Source organism: Anser brachyrhynchus, assembly GCF_964034855.1.
Source record: "Anser brachyrhynchus genome assembly, chromosome: 1".
NCBI classification, from domain to species: domain Eukaryota; kingdom Metazoa; phylum Chordata; class Aves; order Anseriformes; family Anatidae; genus Anser; species Anser brachyrhynchus.
Window position 1 is genome coordinate 140,115,621 of NC_137694.1, and position 18,271 is coordinate 140,133,891.

An 18,271-nucleotide genomic window follows, 5' to 3' on the forward strand; every position below is an offset into this window, starting at 1 on the left:
ATAATGTTCTTGCACACGGTAATCTATCCACAATACCTACTACTGTATCAATTCTTAGAAGAGAAAACATCAGTATCACAGAAAGGAGAAGCAAAACTGTCTTTCAGTCTTTATTACACAAACAGATCAAGTTTTATTAGGTTAAGTAACAAGACACTTGAAAGGTACAAAAGATAGGCAGAAAAACATTCTGAGTTATAATAACACTTGATGCAGGTGGTGACTTTAAAAAATTAAACTGAATGACTGCTCTATATGAAGTAAATAGAGGTGAGAACATGGATAAAAAGGCCCATTAAAAAAAAAAAAAAGCATTTAGAAAGTCTTCTCAATGGAATGTTTGGTTTTCACTCCTATGTCATCTGCAATTGTGGGAGATTGCATGAGGAGTGAGCATCTTGGCCTTTCATTCCTAGAAGTCAGAGGTAACTTTGATCTGGTATCAAGTAGCAGTTGATTTCGGAGTTATGCAACCATCTGCTACAAACATGAGCATCTTGCCAGACACCTGAACTCAGCTTTTCCATGTAAAGTGCATATCAAAAGTGAGGTATATTGATGAAGCTGCATAGTGAACTTTATACAATGCCTGTTTTCTCTTAGCCCTGATACTTGGCATTTTTCTTACCTTCATGATCATCTGTTATTGCACAGTCCATTTAAAAATCAGAAAAATAGAATTAATTTACAGTGCCAAGCAGCATAAAAACAGCATTTACGCAAGCAAAGAATACTTACTGAGAGGAAATATAACTATAGCGCTACAAAAATATGTTTATAAAGGAAAACCAGTTGTGAAACCTCAAACAAACATGACAAGCTCATGAACTGTATTTTTAGAGCAGTCTGAGTTTAGATTAGAAATAAGTTTCATGTGTGTTTATTTTCAGTGTAAAGGGTATTTTGGCAGCTCCTAATAAAACACATTTTGCTGCAGCAGACAAAACTGTCCAGGGGCCTGGCTGCGGTATCTTCGGATCAACTGCAGAAGGGGCATGAATGATAAAAAGAATAACGAAAGTGTTCCAATGCACATATCTCACAAATCGTGAAGAATGTTGTGACTAACCTGCCAGTAAAATGGTTCACAACTGATACTCAGCACACAACAGCAGTGGGTCGGTACCTTACCTTTCATATATCAAAAACATTTTAAAACTTTTCATATTGCATATTTAATACAGACTATGAAAACAGACAAGTCAGTTTCACACTGATAAAATACTGAGAATTGGGGTTGCAGGTATGTGCAGAGTATCTTTTAAACTCCAAGAAAAATAAAATCACAAAACAATTTGTGCAACTAGGGACATTATATTTCTCCTTCTTACTTGGATGTAAAATAAAATAGGAGTTCTTGAGACTTACAATATTGCCAGCTGCTACAGAATCTAAGCACCGCTAAGTAAATTATACCCACATCATAGTTCTCTAGAGACTTCAGCAAGATCTTCCTGCTCTCTTTTTTAAGAAAACGCTTTGAAAGCCTGATGATTTTGAGAGCGCTTCTCTTAATGAGTTTTTAAAACATCCCTGGTTTAAGTTAACTGGCCCTTTATGTAGTCCAGGATGTTTAAACCAGGAAACACTCAATGCACACAACGTCTTTTCAGCTTTACAAAGATTATAAAGCTGAGAATGAAATGTTATTTGTTCCTGCTGCTTTGCTGTGACAGTCTAATGGAGGATTAATTTTTGTGTTGAGTTCTATCACGTCTCTGACAAAATCATCGTTTCCTATGAAGTCTCCAGCAATGATGTTAATACATTCTTTTTGTGCTCCTGGATACTGCTGCCTCACCCAGATTTTCAAGCATGGAAGACTCCGGAGTGTCATGTCCTTCAGTGATCCAAATGGGTGTAAAAGAATGTATCTTAAATTTTCAGTAAGGTTAATGCCCGCAACAAAGAATTTTTCTGAAACAAAATCAAAAGGTGACACATTAAATATTCCTTTGAGGAGAACAGAAACCGCTCAGTATTGCATTAACTCCAGCTCTAGTTCCACTGGGAATCATTAAAATGCTAACTTAAGATTGTTTCACAGACCTAGAACTGTTTCAGTGGGCTGTCTTCCTTTGTTGCTGCTGTATGCCACACCGAACAGTTACTAAAACCCAGCTCATTCCTTGAACCATCCCAGTTCAGCTAAACGTGCCTTAAGTGTTCGTTGCGGGCTCAGTGTTCTCCACCCACCAGTCTCCCTCTGTAAGGTGTGTTTCCACAAGGGCTGCTTCCAGATGACTACACTTCCCACGTGACGCGTGGGAACACACGGTGCATCTACATAAGCATTTTTCTTTGGATCAGGAGTATGCTCCTGAAGCAGTTCTCCCCTTCATCGTCCCTTGGTTCTCCTCCACGTGGTCACATAGGTGAAGGAGCTGCTGCAGTGACATAACCTGTGTACGTAGGTGCACTTGTGCACGCATTTACATCACTGGGTAAGCTGACATGCATGTTGCACGCCCTCGTGGGTGGGCAAGGGCACTCGGCAACGTGGGAGTGCCTAGGGCATGCACAATGGGGTTATATTCCTTACTGCTGTGAACTCCCAACCTATTTCTATTTGTTTTGCACTGCCATATGTGCCTCTTGTTTCCTTTGAGCGACTCCCATACGTACCTGGTCGGCCCATCCGCTTCATGCGCTCCAGATACTGGATGAGAGCGTGAGTGGAAGTTCTGTTCCCCCACCAGTACGGGATGGCAGGCCACAGCTCGCAGTGCTTCTCCACTTCCACGTCTTCTTCATACGAGACTATGACCTGGTAGCCATGCTGCCACATGGTCCGCAGCGTTGGAACCACCTAAGGGAAATTATGTCCGGGTGGAAGTCAGCGGGAGCTGTGAGCCTACAAGAGCAGTGTCTGCCGAAGTTCAAATACCAAAGCGTGAAATCGCCTAGACAGCGAGGCTCAAATTCGGTTCAAACAGCTCACCCTACAGCCAGGTGGAGCACTGGATGGATTACAAGCTGAAAACAGTGTTGCAAGGGGAAGACATAGCCCGCTCCGTAAAAGGAGCGACAAGGAACACAAAGCCCTACACCCATCTGTAGGAAAACAGATGCAGAGAAGCAGCAATAGTTTGGGCAGCTGTCCCACACAGACCCAAATTTCTCGCCACAGCCTTTAATGAAAACTCCAGTGTTCAGACTCAGTAAGGCTAAATGTAAGAAAGATGTTAATTCTGATTTCTGTAAGGGGATTGTTTCACAAATTGGGATGCCCCAGTCATTTCGCATAGAGTGAAGGCAAGAGTTGAGTCAGAAACTGACTCAATGGCCCTCCACTTATTTATTTTTTTGAAACCAACATTTTAACAGGCATCTTTTCTTTTGTTTAAGAACTTTGTTGGTTAAAAGCTGTGTCTGTTGTTTGTGAAGAGGAAATGCTGGCTTTAGGATATTCCAATTAACTTCTTACTTAAAATAAAAACCAAAGTTGAAAAATTTAATGCAAGTCTTTGAAGAGAGCCAGGGGTTGAATGAACATAGAAATCCCTCTTGGCTTCATCCGAGAGAAAGTGTGAGCCCCAATTAGATCAGAAAATACTGCAAAATTAAGATACAAGCTACTCATGAGCTACAAAATCTGTGGTTGACAGAAGCCTTTGCTTTTCTACAGCTGCCTTTCTAAAGCTCAAACCTTTTTTATTTTTTTATTTTAAAGGGGGTACCAGAGATGAATACATGAGCACAGGTGCTTATTTTGCAAACAAAGCAGAGATGAAACCGCAGATGTCTGACAAGGGATTTTTAAACCCTAATAACCCAGATCAAAGGAAGACACCTTGAATAGTTTAGGCAATTACAATTTTAAACACAATGTAATGTTGTCACACTGTGGCCTGTGCCAGTATTACATACAGACCTCTACTTAAGAGCTCCATAAATGCTTTGACACTTACTTTTGTTCAACACCAGAGCTGCAGTCTTGAAAGACAGTAGATATTAGGTGATTTTAAAATAAGTGAGCAAGCACGAGGCTATTTGATGTTAATTCTGAATCCGTGATTCTGAAAAGCCCCACAGGTACCTAACCTGCAAAGGCATCACCGCAGAAATGGCGAGGTCTTCTGTGCTGGTAACAGACCCCCTGGAAATGATCCTGCTTGAGGGAAATACTTGGCTTCTCCTTGCTCCATTGCCCGTCCTCCCTCTGTCTGGACACAGCTCGGAAATATTCTCTTTCTTCAGCCAGGTGAAGAAAGCAAAATCTCAAATCACCACCTTCCTTCAACGAACTACCAGCAACTTGCCCCTCTCCCAGTTAACAGCTGTTTTGTTGCTGTCTTGGAGCTGACCATGTGCCTGAAAGTAAATTTGACTGTCTTCCCGTGTTGCTCTGCTCATCCACGACTTACACACTCGAGGTATTTGGGGAAACAACAAAACAGTGTCACTCAGGTCTTCAGTTATTCAGTGGAGGCCTGAATATTCAGAATCCCCTAATTTTGCTGAGAATTGTTCTATTTTAACTCTGCCGTGCAAAATGCTTTGAAATGGTAATAGTCAGCCCTTACTGACACACCAGCTTCAAAGGATTAATTCGAATCGCAAACAGGGTCATCATTATCCAGCACCCCTCACATCTCCAGAGAAAACCCTCTGTTCCTGTGCATCTTTGAAATGTTAATTGTTTAACTGCTAAAAGCTCCCTCACCTTGTAAAAAAGGGAAAGCTAAAAATCTCAACTTACAAAAACATAGCCTACAAGTAATTTCTGATTATTAAATTTAAAGCCTTTCTGGAGGGTTGGGTGACTGAAAGCTGTTAGGCTGGTTGGAAGGTTAGCTCCAGCTCAAGACCAGGAAAGAAAGCCAAGGCCACCAGCGCAGCTCCTACCTGACAGCAGCTGGCGGTGCCAGCACATTCTCAAGGAGTGGGCAAGGCTGTGTTGCACAGAAACCTTGGAACCAACTCATATCTTGTCAGCAGCTGTAGCAGAGAGGTCCTGATTCACAGAAGGCTGATCTATCCCCTCCTCCTCGCTTGGCACCTCTGCTCAACAAAGGCAGGAGCCAAATCCTGAGCGTGGATGCACTAACCCCACACACCAGGACAAGGCTGGGGGCAAAAAGCTTTGCAGAAAACAACCTGGAGGTCCTGGTGGACAGCAACCTGAACGTGAGCCAGCAATGTGTCCTTATGACAAAGGTCAACTGCATTCAAGGACAGGCTGAGAGCTGGGTCTGTTCAGCCTGAAGAAGACTACGGACAAGTCCTACTGCTGTCTGCAAATACCTAACGGGTGGATGTAGGGGAAACAGAGCCAGCCACTCCTCAGAGCTGAACGGCAAAAGGGATGGAAGTCAACAGACAGAAGTTGCCGCAAGAGAAATTTTACTTAGCTGTAAGGAGAACAGGTTTACTGTGAGAGTGGTCAAACACTGGACCGAGCTGCCCAGAAAGGCTGTGGAATCTCCATCCTCAGAGATATTCAAGGCTGGACAGGATATGGCCCAACGCAACTTGGAAGTTGGCCCAGTTTGCCTGCTGGGGTTGGACCAGATGACTTAGAGGTCTCTTCCAACCTAAACTATATGCTTTTTTTTATGCTATGTATAGCATCAAAATAATTTGTAATTCTTGCTGTGAAAAGACTTCTGTAAGGTAATCTGAATCCCATCAGCTCAGAAGGCAGTCATCTCCACCTGAGACTGAAAGCCCTTGCCATACTCTGGACTGTATTTTTAACAACCCTTCTACAAAAAATCAGACAGAACAGTGGATGGCAGTTGTGTCCCTACTGTTGTCCCACAACTCAATGGACATGACAGTCCAATTTAATTCCCTCCTCCATACTATGGGAAGTAGGTTTGCTATATTTCCTCAATTTTATTAGGTGAAGACGTATTTCTGATGCAGCAATTTTTTCCGAGGTTAAAAATACAGCACAATCAGAAATGTATGACAATTCTGAACCAAAGGCCTCATTGTAATATATCATCCTTTAAAAAAGGTGGGAAAAAGTCTCATACTTACATTTCTGGGACACAGCTTACACTGGAAAATCTCTTTTATACAGGCAATAAGATGACAGTGAAGTTTCTTGTTTAATCCGTCAAAATTCCTGCAGGCTAAGATAACAACTTCCTGAGGATGAGTTTCCAACCACTTTAATACTTCCCACAGAATATCCTACAAGAGATAGTCATGGCAAATCATTTATGTTACGCAGGGGAAAGAAATAAAACAAACAGAGCATTGACAGCGAAGCAGAACCGCAATCACTATCAGTAACAAAAATCAGTGTAGGTTTTGGAGTATGGACATCTGACAGCCCACAGGATGTTCCGGAGAGGCTTCTCTCCAGGAGAGAACCAGGAAAACCTTTCTGCAGGTCCGTGATGATTTGCTCTGGATGTGGGTCTAGCACACCAGACTTAGCAGCTTTATATTTTGATAATACCCATGAGCCTCCTACTTCTTGGAGGCAGGTTAGCAGTAAACCCATCTTCCCAAGCTTCTTTAAGGACAAACACTGTGTTAGTGGCAAACTGGAAAACAGGGGAAAGCTCTGTGCTTGCTTAAACATGACAGGACCTGTTTTCCCCGTTTGTTACAGAAAATGACACTTCTTGGAGACCACGTCATTAGCAGGGTGGGCAGGCACTACATCTAACTGTCTACTCGAGCATGCCAATCACCATGACATATGACTTGAAGGGTCCAGACCTCCAATATGAAGCATAAAACGAAAGTTTAGGCAGTTAATCTACTACAAACTAAAGCTGCATTTGCTGGGATCTGTATAGCCAGGCGCAGATGAATGCACAGCCAGCTAAAGAAGACAAACTGGTCCACAGTGAGAGAGCACATGCAAAAGAGCAACTCACAGAGGTATCTTCACAGTAGTTGACAGTAATTTGATCATGGGATCCAGACTCGAGTCTCTCTGTCTTTCAGGGAAATACTTTTTCCTCAAAAAAAAATGTTTCTGTGATTTTATTAGGTTTTTAATACCTTCTCCTTTTTAGTAACTTCTGTCCTTATCAGGGAAATGGGACAGCCCTAGGTAGCACCCTGGGACAACACAAGATAAGCCTCAGAAACATCAGAACCCCAGAAACACTTCCTGCGGGGGTAGGTGGTAGAGAGCAACACACAGCAGTTCCAGATTGAGGGTAAGGAACTAACTGACGCTGAAGTGTTCCAGCCCAGTAACCTGCCCTGCCAACTTTCTCCAGTTTGAAGTCCTCACGTTAGGAAAACAAATAACCTATTCAGAAGACCTTGGGCCATCATTTTCAGACTGTGATGGCTCTTACATAAAACAAGCAGCACCGTGCGTAGAGCCATTCTGAAGGCAAGGACAATACCTGTACAACAACAGTCGTGTATACCATATGCACGAAGTACAGATTCATTGATGGATCGTTAGCCTTGTGGGCAATCCTAAAATCCAAGTACCTAACTCCAGCCTCAAGTTGCTCCGTCACAGTCAGTACCTGAAGGGTTAAACACAAGACAAAGGTCCTGAGAGCCTGGAAGGGATTTGTTTCTTTAGATTAGATAACTGGAAGAGGTGTATCGAATTAGCCCTGTGACATTTCTCACAGGTCTTTCATCTTTAAAATGGCACTATAAGGCACCAAGTCATAATATGAATTATTTTACTATCTGACAAGAGGGATTCTGATTTCCCTGCGGAATACACTCCAGATACAGATTAGATTAGTTTCAGACCTCTGCATTTGTCGTGTTCTGAAAGTCAAAGATTCATTAACCTGTGCATAAATACACGATCTCTGTTCACAAGACTATTTGTATAAACAAAACCTGCAGGATCAGCACCTTAGAAATTCTGTATTTATTTTATTAGATCAAAGACTTTGCCACGATTGTCTCTGCGGAGCTCACTCATCCTCAGCAAAAAGAAAAACAAAAATAGAAAAAAATACAAGCTATTGTTCTTTTTTTTTTTTTAGGACAAAGTCTCTTAAAAAAAAGTTTTAATCAACTTGTCGAAGTCCTACAAAACAGAGGATCTCTTCTATTTTAAATTTCTCTTGGACCTCTCCTACTGACTTCGAGGGCTAAATGGAACATGCAATAAAGCTGAATTTCTGGGGCAAAAAGTCCCAAATGGGGACTTTATCTATAAAAAGATATCTAGTCTCTTATCTATATCAAGACTCTTTCATTAAGAAAATAGAAGCAACTTAGATTAATACTTTTAAATACTAATTTGTCTCAGTTCAACCTGCTTGTATGGGCAACACTTTCAGGTCTCAGAAAAAATACTCGGTACTGATTTAGGCCTGAAAGACTTCAGCAAAAGCTAAACCAACGCAAGGTGTTGTGCCCGATTAACCACATCGGTGGCATTAGCGCCGGGACAGAGCTCAGACACACGGCGGGATGTTCACCCAGGCTGGCTTTGACCACCCAACTCTCTGCTCCTAGGTTTTACCTCCCCTGGCCACGCCTGAGCTGCAGGGCTGGGGAGCAGCCCTGTGTGCCCCGGGGTGCAAGTAGTGGGGTGGCTCTGACCACGGGAGCTGCCAGCAGCAACGTCCACGCCTGCTCGGTCTCCTCCAGGCTGGAGAAGCTGAGGGAGAGACCCAGGGGTCACTGGAGATGGGGAAGTATGTCGCTGTAGGTCATATATAACCTTTGTGGCCAGAAAGAGCATCAGACTAAGCTGCTCTGAACTGCCCCTTGGAGAAACTTCTTTCTTTCCACTGGCTGCATGGGAAAACTGGAGAGATTAGGCTCCTTAATTCATCACCTGCATTTGGATACTCAATTAGACACCGTGAATACTGCCCCCAAGGACAAAATGTAAGAGGAGGCCTCGTGGAGTGATGCTGCCTGGTGCTGCAGCCTCACATCAGACATCCAGGGCACGAGTGGAGATCACGCTCCCGGTGTCAGCCGCCGCGCAGCCAAGACCTGGGCACGCAGGCTGACACGCAGCACAGCCAGGGCTGAAGCCAGGCATCACCGAGGCATTGGGCCATCCAGGAACGCGGGGGCCCTACGGTCGGTAGCACTCCTTGATCTGGGTGCTCCAGATACCAACGGGTGGAGTCACCTCCCTGCAGGGACGGCTGGGCACCGCGGCACGTTTCCGATCAGCGCCGGGCTGCTTCCCGCTCAGCAAGCTGGGCTCAGGCCAGAAAATGAGCGCAATGGTGTGCGGAGCTTGTTTGTCCCCTCCAGGGTCACCTCATCAGCCAGCGGCCAGCAGGGCAGGAGCTTTCTGAATCTGACATGGGCTTGAGTCACAAAGTAAAAGCGCAGCTCGAGAACAGGCGCTGCGACGAGCGAGTGCCTTTGCACATCAATCTGTGACGTACGTGGTAAGCCGGAGCGTCCAAGACTCCCGTGTGCCAGGGCTGCTCAAACACAGCACAAGGAGCCTACGCATAATCATTGCCATTTATCAATTATTCAGTTTTAATTCACTAATAATGAATGCTCCTTCAAAAAGAACAAAAGTGAAAGGATTTCTGGTGCCTCTTTGATGGCAGCGAAGCCTGTTCTTTAGAAAAATCTTCAAAAGCTCTAACTTAAATTATGATTCCCAATTTTGTCTTTAACGGGCATTTGTGAGGAACAGCAAGAGATAACTGCTACCTTAAAATGTAGTCATTTTGAAAAATGAACTAAACCTTATGCGAGGTGTCACACCTTCATTCCCTTAATCTTTAATGGTAAAAGTTCCCTTACACAATATTTTTGTCTTTGCTGCTCCCTGAAATATTTTACACAAGAAAGCAGGGGAAAACAACGAACACCTCACACCACAGTGACAGTAAAAATGACAGTATTACCTTCTGAACAAACTGCAAGAAAAGAAAAACCCTTTTACTAACTTCCTTTGATAAGAGTTATATTAAATGTTAACAATAACAACAATAAGCATGCCAAAAAGAAGATGATTTTCTAGTAGCAAGTGGTCAGTTTTAAGCAATATCTTTGTGAACCCTCCCTGCCTAAGCTGAATGATTTTTCCCCACAAAAGAAGATCTGGTATGTACAGCACAGGTATTTCATGAGAGCACAGATTTCTAGGCTGCAAGCTATTCTCTCATTGCTGTATGGGAGAACATGACCACACTCAGCACAGCAGCACATACTTGATTTGTTCGGGCCTGGGAGTGTTAGACAACACTTACCTGTGTTATAGACCACTTCATAATGATAGGGCGTACAATGCAGGGCATAAATTTATTTAAAATCTCCACCAGCTTCGATTCATTGCCACTAACGGCAGAGTTTTTATCCAAGCAGTACGTCATAGTGTCGTGACTCCCTGTAGAATAGAAAGATAAATGTAAAATGAACATCATTTCTTAATTACTCAAACACCAAAATACATGGTTATATTGCAGGCACACATCTGACATGCCACTTCATTTCCAAAACAGACATGTATGTTGCCTGTAGTTATGTATATTGCCCATGCAGTTATGGTCAAAAGGTGGGCTCTTCTACAGAGTTCACACACCTGACACTGTTAGCACGAAATCCTCATGAAGGGAGGGCACTGAGACTTGTCAATATTTTTCCTTGAAGCAATTCCAATTTAGCCTACAAGTTGTTGATGTGTGCCCCACACTGCATTACAGTGGCCTGTTTCAACCAGCATCTTCTACTGAAACAATTATCTGGATGTGAAAACTCACTTTTTTCAGGCAATAAAAAACACCCCCAGGTTCCTTTCTGAGGAGCTGCTCCCCAGCCACTCGGCTCCGCATCGGCATCTGGCATTACTCTGTCCCAGGTGCAGAGCCTTTTTTGAATTTTCCTTTGCTGAATTTATTTGGAATTTGTCCTGATTTCAGACTGATTCAGATTTTTTTTGGAATTTGTCCTGATTTCAGGATTTCATGCCCATGCTCATCACCTTTGCCCAGGAAAATATACAGAACCATGCCTGAAAGATGAAATTCATTTTCTTACACCTTTGATTGGACCAACTCCTAACTTGGCACTTCAAGCATTAATATCTTAAATATCTGGTAAGAATGCCTCCCTGAACAAAACACAGGTGCTTGAAAGTTTCAGAGACAAATCTAATCTAAGTTTGCATGTGTTAGATGGGCAGGATCCACCTTTTAGGGACTTCAGAATTACCTCTTTCCAGCACAGGGAATTATAAGTTACGTATCAGAGCCAAGCACAGCCTGTCCAAATGTTTGACTTCCAAGAAATGTTAAGCCTGACACATCTCTTGCGTCATGTTTAGATGAACCTCTATGTCCGCTTTCTTCGGTACAGGCAGCCAGTGTTTTTGCTGGCTTTTTCTGTTCCATTATTTCTTCTAATTTTGTAGAACATCAATAAACTAACACCTCCGTGAAGTGATTTGCTGGGATCTTTACAGAATATCTGCAAGGAATTTGCATATCATTTTGGTTTTTAAGTCTTCTGTCAAAGTGCTCACTGATGCTAGGAACTTCTAGCATCAGTTGGCATCTTGATGGCTTCTTGAAAGGTCAGTCTTAGTGGTGCCAATGGCAATACTTCTAGTAGCCAAAGGAAAAGGACAGGGTTGTATTTGAAATAAAGAAAATTCTTTAAAGTGGTCAGAAATAGTTTAGTGTCTCATTCTGTTTTTCACCTTCAAAATCTGCTGTCTGCCTGTATTTTCCTGCTTTAAACATCCAAACTAAGATTCTTGCAGATGGAAGTTTGACAATGAGGGCATTCAATCAAAGAAGTTTGTCTTAAAAGATGCAGGAGTCAAACCACTAAATCCACATGGACCTAATCCAAGTTTGAGAGAAGGGAACAGGATTCCATCCATGGGTGTTGCATCTGCTGATGCCAACCAGCCTGCGGATAATAACCTTTCATTTAGGAGTCTTCTTGTGATGTCAGTGAGTTACAGTGATAAGAGGAAGATGGCATATCCATGATGCAACAAATACAGTGCAAAGATAGTGAGCTAGCAAAAAAACAGGCAGTTTTGGAGCTTCAAACAGCAACCCCCTGCAGCACCGTGCTGAAGCTGGCACAGCACAGCACCAGTTTCTGAAAGTTGCCTCTGTCTCCTTGTCACGACTTCAGAATACACTTTCTCAAGTTTCCTGAGTGCCCTGTTGTCTTCTTTATCTGAGACGAGCCCAGCCATCCCACTCTGGGAACCCCTCGGCTTATGACACCCTTACCATGTCCTAAGGACCAGACGGACAGGCCTGGCTTCTGCGGGGAAGTCAATAAGCTTCCATTTCCTAATTGAGTTTCCCCCAGACATTGCTCCCTCTGATAACCTGCCAGAGCTGTCTTGACCTGGTTGGTCTTAATTTGTTTTGTTCTGACCTGGGCTAGACGAGTTTTGTAGGTCAGCTGGAGAAGCAACAAAACCTTCCAAGCTACATGTCCTGCAGTGCTCAGAAAAAGTCGTACAGTGTTTGCCAAAATGGACTTCGAATCACAGAATATCCTGAGTTGGAAGAGACCCATGAGGATCATCAATTCCACCTCCTCGCTCCACAGAGGACCACCCAAAAATCAAACCACATGTCTTAAGAGTGTTGTCCGAACGCTTCTTGAACTCCAGCAGGCTTGGTGCTGTGACCTCGTCCCTGGGGAGCCTGTCCCAGTGTCCGCCCACCCTCTTGGTGAAGACCCTTTTCCCGACAGCCAACCTGAACCGACCCTGCTGCAGCTTCACGCCATTCTTCAGCCATTCTTTTCTGCCTGCCTGTTCTCCACGCAGACATGCTCATGAGAACAGCAAACATTCACAAGAATGCCAGCGTCACTGTTAGAAGAGCCAGGAAGTCAAAAGCACACATCAGCAGGTTCTCAGCTTTCAACCAAGAAACACCGCTGTGAAAGCTCTTTAGAAATAACACTGTTCCTTTTCATTGAAAACCACGGAGCATGATACTGGCTTTTTCAACAGTTTTTGCAAGAGGAATAGAAGATAAAAAGAGAACATGTCCTTTCTTCTGTCATAAGATAGCTACTTATTTTCTTATTTTGTTGATTAAAAAAGAAATCTAGATTTTCTTTATAACATCTGAGTACTCTTACATAGACTTTATCCAAAACTGAGAGGTGTTCTTGTTTTGATGTTAACACCCCTTCAAATTTCACATCCAAGAAATCACCACGAAGTATGTTTCTGTTTTTCACTTTAAATCACACTCCGCTATTCCGTGAGGGGTAGAAGAGTTCCACCACAGTTCTCAGGTCCTCCCAGGGCTCTGCTCACTGAAGATAAGATTTGATTTTCCCCACTAACTCTAAATATGGCTTTGCCAAGTTAACCTAGGATACTGTAACCTACATAAAACATCCATCTACGTGCTGTGCTGCTTTCTACCCAAACCGTCACATCCAAAGGTGTGAGAGAAAACGTGGGCTGGACTGTCCTTTAGTACCATTTTCACTGTGGAGGCAAAGTGCTCAAGAGCTCACAGTCCTCCGGTGCCTTCCCACAAGCCAGTGAAAACAGGTTCTCCTGCACATTCTTCAGGCAGCATGAGAAAAAATATCTATTCAAGGCAGCAGAGAGAACCAGCAATCTGACCCCAAAAAATGCTAATGATAAACAGGTCTGGATGTAGTACCAATGAGGACTCCAACTATAACGCAGATGCATTTACCCCTATCAGCATAAATCTAATTTTCAGAACCAGGGACCAGTAGCTATGTAGTAAAGTCCTTCTCTACACTAATGAAAACAAATGCGTTTATTCCAAGTCCCCATCCATTCATACCTTCCCAGCCTCTTTTAAACAGTGCAAAGAAACAATAAGGGGAAGTGTTCTCTCCTTTTGGAGCCATTTTAGTAAGAAACAAGAGGTAATAACATATTAGAAAAAAAGCCACCATGGCCAAGGTGAGCAAATGCTCATATTATTAACACTGATCTGACAAGGTGATTCATACTCATCTTGCGCATCTTGATGCAAAAGAAGTCTCACTTTCTTCCCTTTCCTCCAGACATCATTTTTCCCCTCCCCTCTAAGAAACCCCCCAAAATACAGAATAAAGACATTCACATACATGCACACACCACACAAACACTCCCCCAAGCCCTTCTCCCACACACTGACCTGAATAATAAATATAGCCATCCTGAAATGGAACAAACAGGATGTTCCAGTGCTTAAGTGACATGCTAATAAAGCATCACAGGACAAAAGTTAATCTTTACCTGGAAGAGACAAGTTATAGAGAGGAATATCCCAGAGCTTTTCAGGTAATTTTGACATCCATCGACCATTTTCGTGGCACACATGAACGGAGGTTTGCAAAGGGCCTTCCATTAGTACCTGTTCTAGAACGTCATAGGGTGTCCTGGGAGGAAAAATAGAGAAGGATAACTAAATTATTCCATACACTATGGCTGAGTTAATGCCATTGGACCTGTGCAGAATGTATTTATACATGCTATAAAACGTCAACCTTCTCTCAAGTCGCAGCAACAAAATGTCAAGAGGCTCACAGGCAGAGAATACAGTGCTCTTGTTAATATTGTCTTCCCACACAATGCCGAAGGGATGTTCCAGCTCCGAGCTTGTAAAGTGACCAACTGAAAGAAGAACAGAGCCAAGACAAACATGCACAGCTTTGTCGGTGTGGAGAAATGATTGTCCACATTGGCTATATCAACTACCACAGTAGGCTATAGCCGACTTCGAGAAGGAAACAATGTCTGTTCCCAAATCCTTAGCAGCCCCCGGGAGCATGATGGCAGGACCAGGCAGGGGCTGGGTCTGCAGGCCCCTCGAGAGAACAAAGCTTCAATCCAGCCACCGCAGCAATGCCTCTGCCAAACAGAGGATTTCCGCATCATGCTGGCCTCTGGGGGTCAGATGAAAACTTCCATCTTCTTACACCCCATTTTGACAAGATCTCTTGATGCCTGTCCTTATCTCTGCTACTGAGCCCATGACCACAAGTACTTCAGTTGTTCAGACCTTCCTGAAAGCTACTCCTGAACTGTTCTTCTTGGATAACTCTCTCTGGGATCTTCTGGAAAATTTGCAACAGTCACACGGGAGTGCCATTAAAGTGCAACCCAGGTGAGAAATCGTGGTCATCACTAGGGCCTACTAGAGTTATGCTGTTCATTTTTCACTTTATTTTCTCCCAGACAACACAGAACATGAGGATGAGATCCTCATGATGTTTTTTTTCTTTCTAGGATGTTGCCTGAAGGTCAGGTTTTGTTTGTGAAGGTAAAAGCCTTCCTTCTTTCTACCAGTGTCAAGGCTTTGTCTGTTGTTTTTTGTCCCCAGCTAGGTAGTAGAACACTTTTTTAGACCATGGCACAGTGATCACCAGTAATAACATCACACCTTCCACTTCCCTCCTTTTCAAAAAGCTAGCACTGTAAATGTTTCCTCCCTACAGAGACAGCAGTCGCATTTGTATCGTGCAGGTTTTGTGCTGCACCAGCCTTCCTGACTCGTCCCTGTTCCCTCTTGCTGCATCTCTGCACAAGGTTGCTTCTCCCCAAAACATTCTTTTGGTTGTTTTGGGAGGTGGCTGGTTTTTCAGGATTTACAAGTGAGCTGTGCTATTTATATGAAGAACCCGTGGTTTCCTTAAACGTGGCGCAATACATTTTTTTGACAGTCACATGAGGTCATCTGAAAGATAACATTAGGAATGGCTTTCCTATGCTTTACGCACACATCACCCATAGCAGACACAACCGGCTTTTACATCTGCTGACGCACGATGCACGTAGCATCGCTCGTCCAACCTGCCTGGCTGCTCGTTTGGTGTGGCTTTGACTCGGTCTAATTGAGTTAGATATCACCCCAGTTAAGATAAGGATGGGATCCCGTCGACCAAGGGAAGTGCCCAGCTGCCGCAGCCCAGTGACAGCGCAGCGACACTGCCCACGTGTCCTGGGGTTTTCCGCCTGGCGAAGTGCGGCTGCCTCAGTGGTTATCCGCACACACGCACAAGGCCCTTGCGCAAGCAAGGAAGAAGTGGTTTGAACCTGCTCCCTTTGTCTGCTTGCTAAAAAAAAGAGCAGGTATTTGATGGGCTTGGTGCAAAGGCCAGTGGAAAAACTCCCATGGGTTTATTAAAAAAAAAAAAACAAAACACAGATCTTCTTGTCATGGATGAGCAAATGGTCTCTATGTGCCACATCTGGAAATAAGTTCAAACCTCAGCAAGATCACCTCAGACATCTTCCAGCTCTGCAACGTAACATGCCAGCCCTCTGCCTCCTGCAGACCCCTCGCTCTGACAGTGGAGGTTTCCTGCTGACCTCATCCCCTCCTGCTGCATTTCACAGCTCCTCTGACCGCACACCGCTGCTCTCCTGGGGCCGCCCTGCTCCTCTGCATGAGTGATGCTCCCAGGCCATGCTGGAGCTGTACCCGCTGCCACCCTCTCTACCGCCAGGCATTTTCACTGCCATGACTGACACGGGCACAGCCCCATGGCCCTTCACCAGCCGCAGATCTGCTATGTGGAGGTTTTCACCCAGGAAGGCAGCAGGGGTGGTCGGGCGGTGAGAAGCCACCAAGCTGGGAGTCCTTACTGAGGGACCACTTCCCTCCTCCTCCCATCCAGCCTCTGTTTCCTGCTGACCCTCCAAGGACCCAGCTCATCAGAGGCCAGAAATTAAGCTACCCCTGCTGAAAAAGTTTTGGGTTTCTGCCACATTCGTCCCTCACAGGGGCCAGCCAGTGACCTCTCAGCTGGAGCAGTCGCTGCCCTGACCCTGGTGGGACCGGGACGCTCCATGAGGAGCATCCTGCTGGGCCTGGGGAAGCCAGCAGTGACAGAAACGGCGAGACCAAGCCGTGCTGTGGTCCTGCCCATCAAGTCCCACACAAAAGCAATCATGCCGGGCTCTGGCCTGAGCCCCTGCACAGCACAGCGCCTCGGTGCTCACCCCACGCTCGGCTCCTACCTTGTGTCAGAGAGGCGGCATGTCCTTCAGGGAGAAACCACGGCTAGCCTGCAGGAATGAAATCGCAACCGTTAGCTACCACCTAAGTAAATCTCAAAGTTTACTTCCCCTTTCCATGCCTTCATTCCCACCTTCCAGCCTGACGGCAGTGCCACACGGCGCTGCCCTAACTACCCCTGCTCCCACAGAGCCGGTGCCTGCTTTCCCACCCGACCCCGGGCAGCCTCAGCGCAGAATAATGACATTTTAAACAAAACGAGCCCTCAGGTACGGAAACCGCCCGGGGTGCCAGCGACCACCGCCCTGACAAAACCCCAACCTCAGCGGCAGCCCGCCCAGAAGGGAACTGCCGCCACGGCAAGTCCGGGAAACAACGCGAACCCCGCCAACCGCGCCAGCGCGGAGCGAGCTTCCGAGCAGAAGGGCGAGGGGAATGAAAATTAATAATAACGTAAAAACCCCGAAAAGCGGAACGCTCCCCGAGCAGCGCTCCCCGCGGCGTGTCAGCGCTGCCCCTGCCGGCAGCCGTGCCCCCGGCCCGCAGCAGGGCGGGCGGCTCCCCCCGCGCCCCCTCACCTCCTCACAGCGGCGGCACCGCCGCCATCCCGCTCCCCCGGGCCTGCCCGGGCTCCCCGGCACGGCCGCGGGCGCAGCCGGGGCCGGGCGGGGCCGAGGCCGGGGCCGGGGCCGGGGCTGGGGCCGGGGCAGGCCCCGGGCAGGTGGCTGAGGGGCGGGAGGAGCCCGCGGCCGGCTGGGGGTGGAAGGGAGCAGCGGGGAGGGAGTGGCGGGCCTCCGGCCGCGTTAAAACCCGAAAAAAATAAAAATAAAAACTCTTATAAATATACCAGTGGTACCTTAGGTGTCTGCTGCTTCGCCCCTTTCTCACAGAGTTTCTGTCCTTCAGTTTCTTTTCCTCATCTTGCCTGGCTCGCATCCGTGTGGAAATTTGGAAATTCACCCGTATTTATGACGGCTCCCTGCAGAAATCCAGGCAAGCTCCTCGACGAGCTTTCCTGTGGAAGCAGGCAGGCGAAAAGGAGGGAGGGAGTGCCCTACAGAGGCAAACACGCAAACCCCCGGTGCGGTTTCGGAAGCAGGGTGCCCACAGGGCTTCTCTTCCCCCCGCAGGGCAGCATTCCTAGTGGGTCATCTGCAGTGGGACTCCGCGATCACACCGCGGCCAGGACGAGGGGAAAACTCAGGCTGCTACCATGTCGTGCCTCTTCACGCAAGGGCGTATCTTCCAGATACCCCTTCTTCACTATCTCAGTTTTGCAGAGCAAAAAGGAAGAACCGTGTTCTTGCACAGAGCGAAACTTGGAGGAGTGGCAGCGGGCAGAGCTGGTTAACATCCAGCTGCCGAGCCTCTTCCCTTGGCAGTCCCAGGACAGCAGGGCTGCTGAGCCTCCATGGTTG

At 45.7% G+C, this 18,271-nt stretch overlaps 1 protein-coding gene across 3 annotated transcripts; it reads right to left on the minus strand.

Annotated features, from left to right (window-relative positions):
* Nucleotides 1-109: 109 nt before the first annotated feature.
* PLCXD1 (phosphatidylinositol specific phospholipase C X domain containing 1) lies at nt 110-17,868 on the minus strand. 3 transcript variants are annotated; one of them, XM_080585226.1, is made up of 8 exons: nt 17,710-17,868; nt 16,856-16,903; nt 14,129-14,271; nt 10,131-10,267; nt 7,326-7,454; nt 5,989-6,144; nt 2,626-2,809; nt 110-1,917 (listed from the first exon to the last, which is right to left on the minus strand). In XM_080585226.1, the coding sequence occupies exons 3-8, from the start codon at nt 14,238-14,240 to the stop codon at nt 1,625-1,627; spliced, it is 1,011 nt and encodes a 336-aa protein (XP_080441352.1). In that variant the 5' UTR covers nt 14,241-14,271; nt 16,856-16,903; nt 17,710-17,868; the 3' UTR covers nt 110-1,624. The 3 variants fall into 3 exon arrangements, with proteins under 3 accessions (XP_080441352.1, XP_080441351.1, XP_080441353.1); XM_080585225.1 differs by lacking the exon at nt 17,710-17,868 and adding an exon at nt 17,432-17,573; XM_080585227.1 differs by lacking the exons at nt 16,856-16,903; nt 17,710-17,868 and adding an exon at nt 14,380-16,803.
* Between the last annotated feature and the right edge of the window lie 403 nt (nt 17,869-18,271).

What these genes read in the sequence shown, in the direction of transcription:
- PLCXD1 (XM_080585226.1), bottom strand. Translation starts at nt 14,240, where the DNA reads ATGGAAGGCCCTTTGCAAACCTCCGTTCATGTGTGCCACGAAAATGGT. An exon ending in CTATAACTTGTCTCTTCCAG is followed by an intron (nt 10,268 to 14,128) that starts GTAAAGATTAAC and finishes TCTATTCTACAG; the next exon opens with GGAGTCACGACACTATGACG. An exon ending in GAAGCGGATGGGCCGACCAG is followed by an intron (nt 1,918 to 2,625) that starts GTACGTATGGGA and finishes ATTTTGTTTCAG; the next exon opens with AAAAATTCTTTGTTGCGGGC.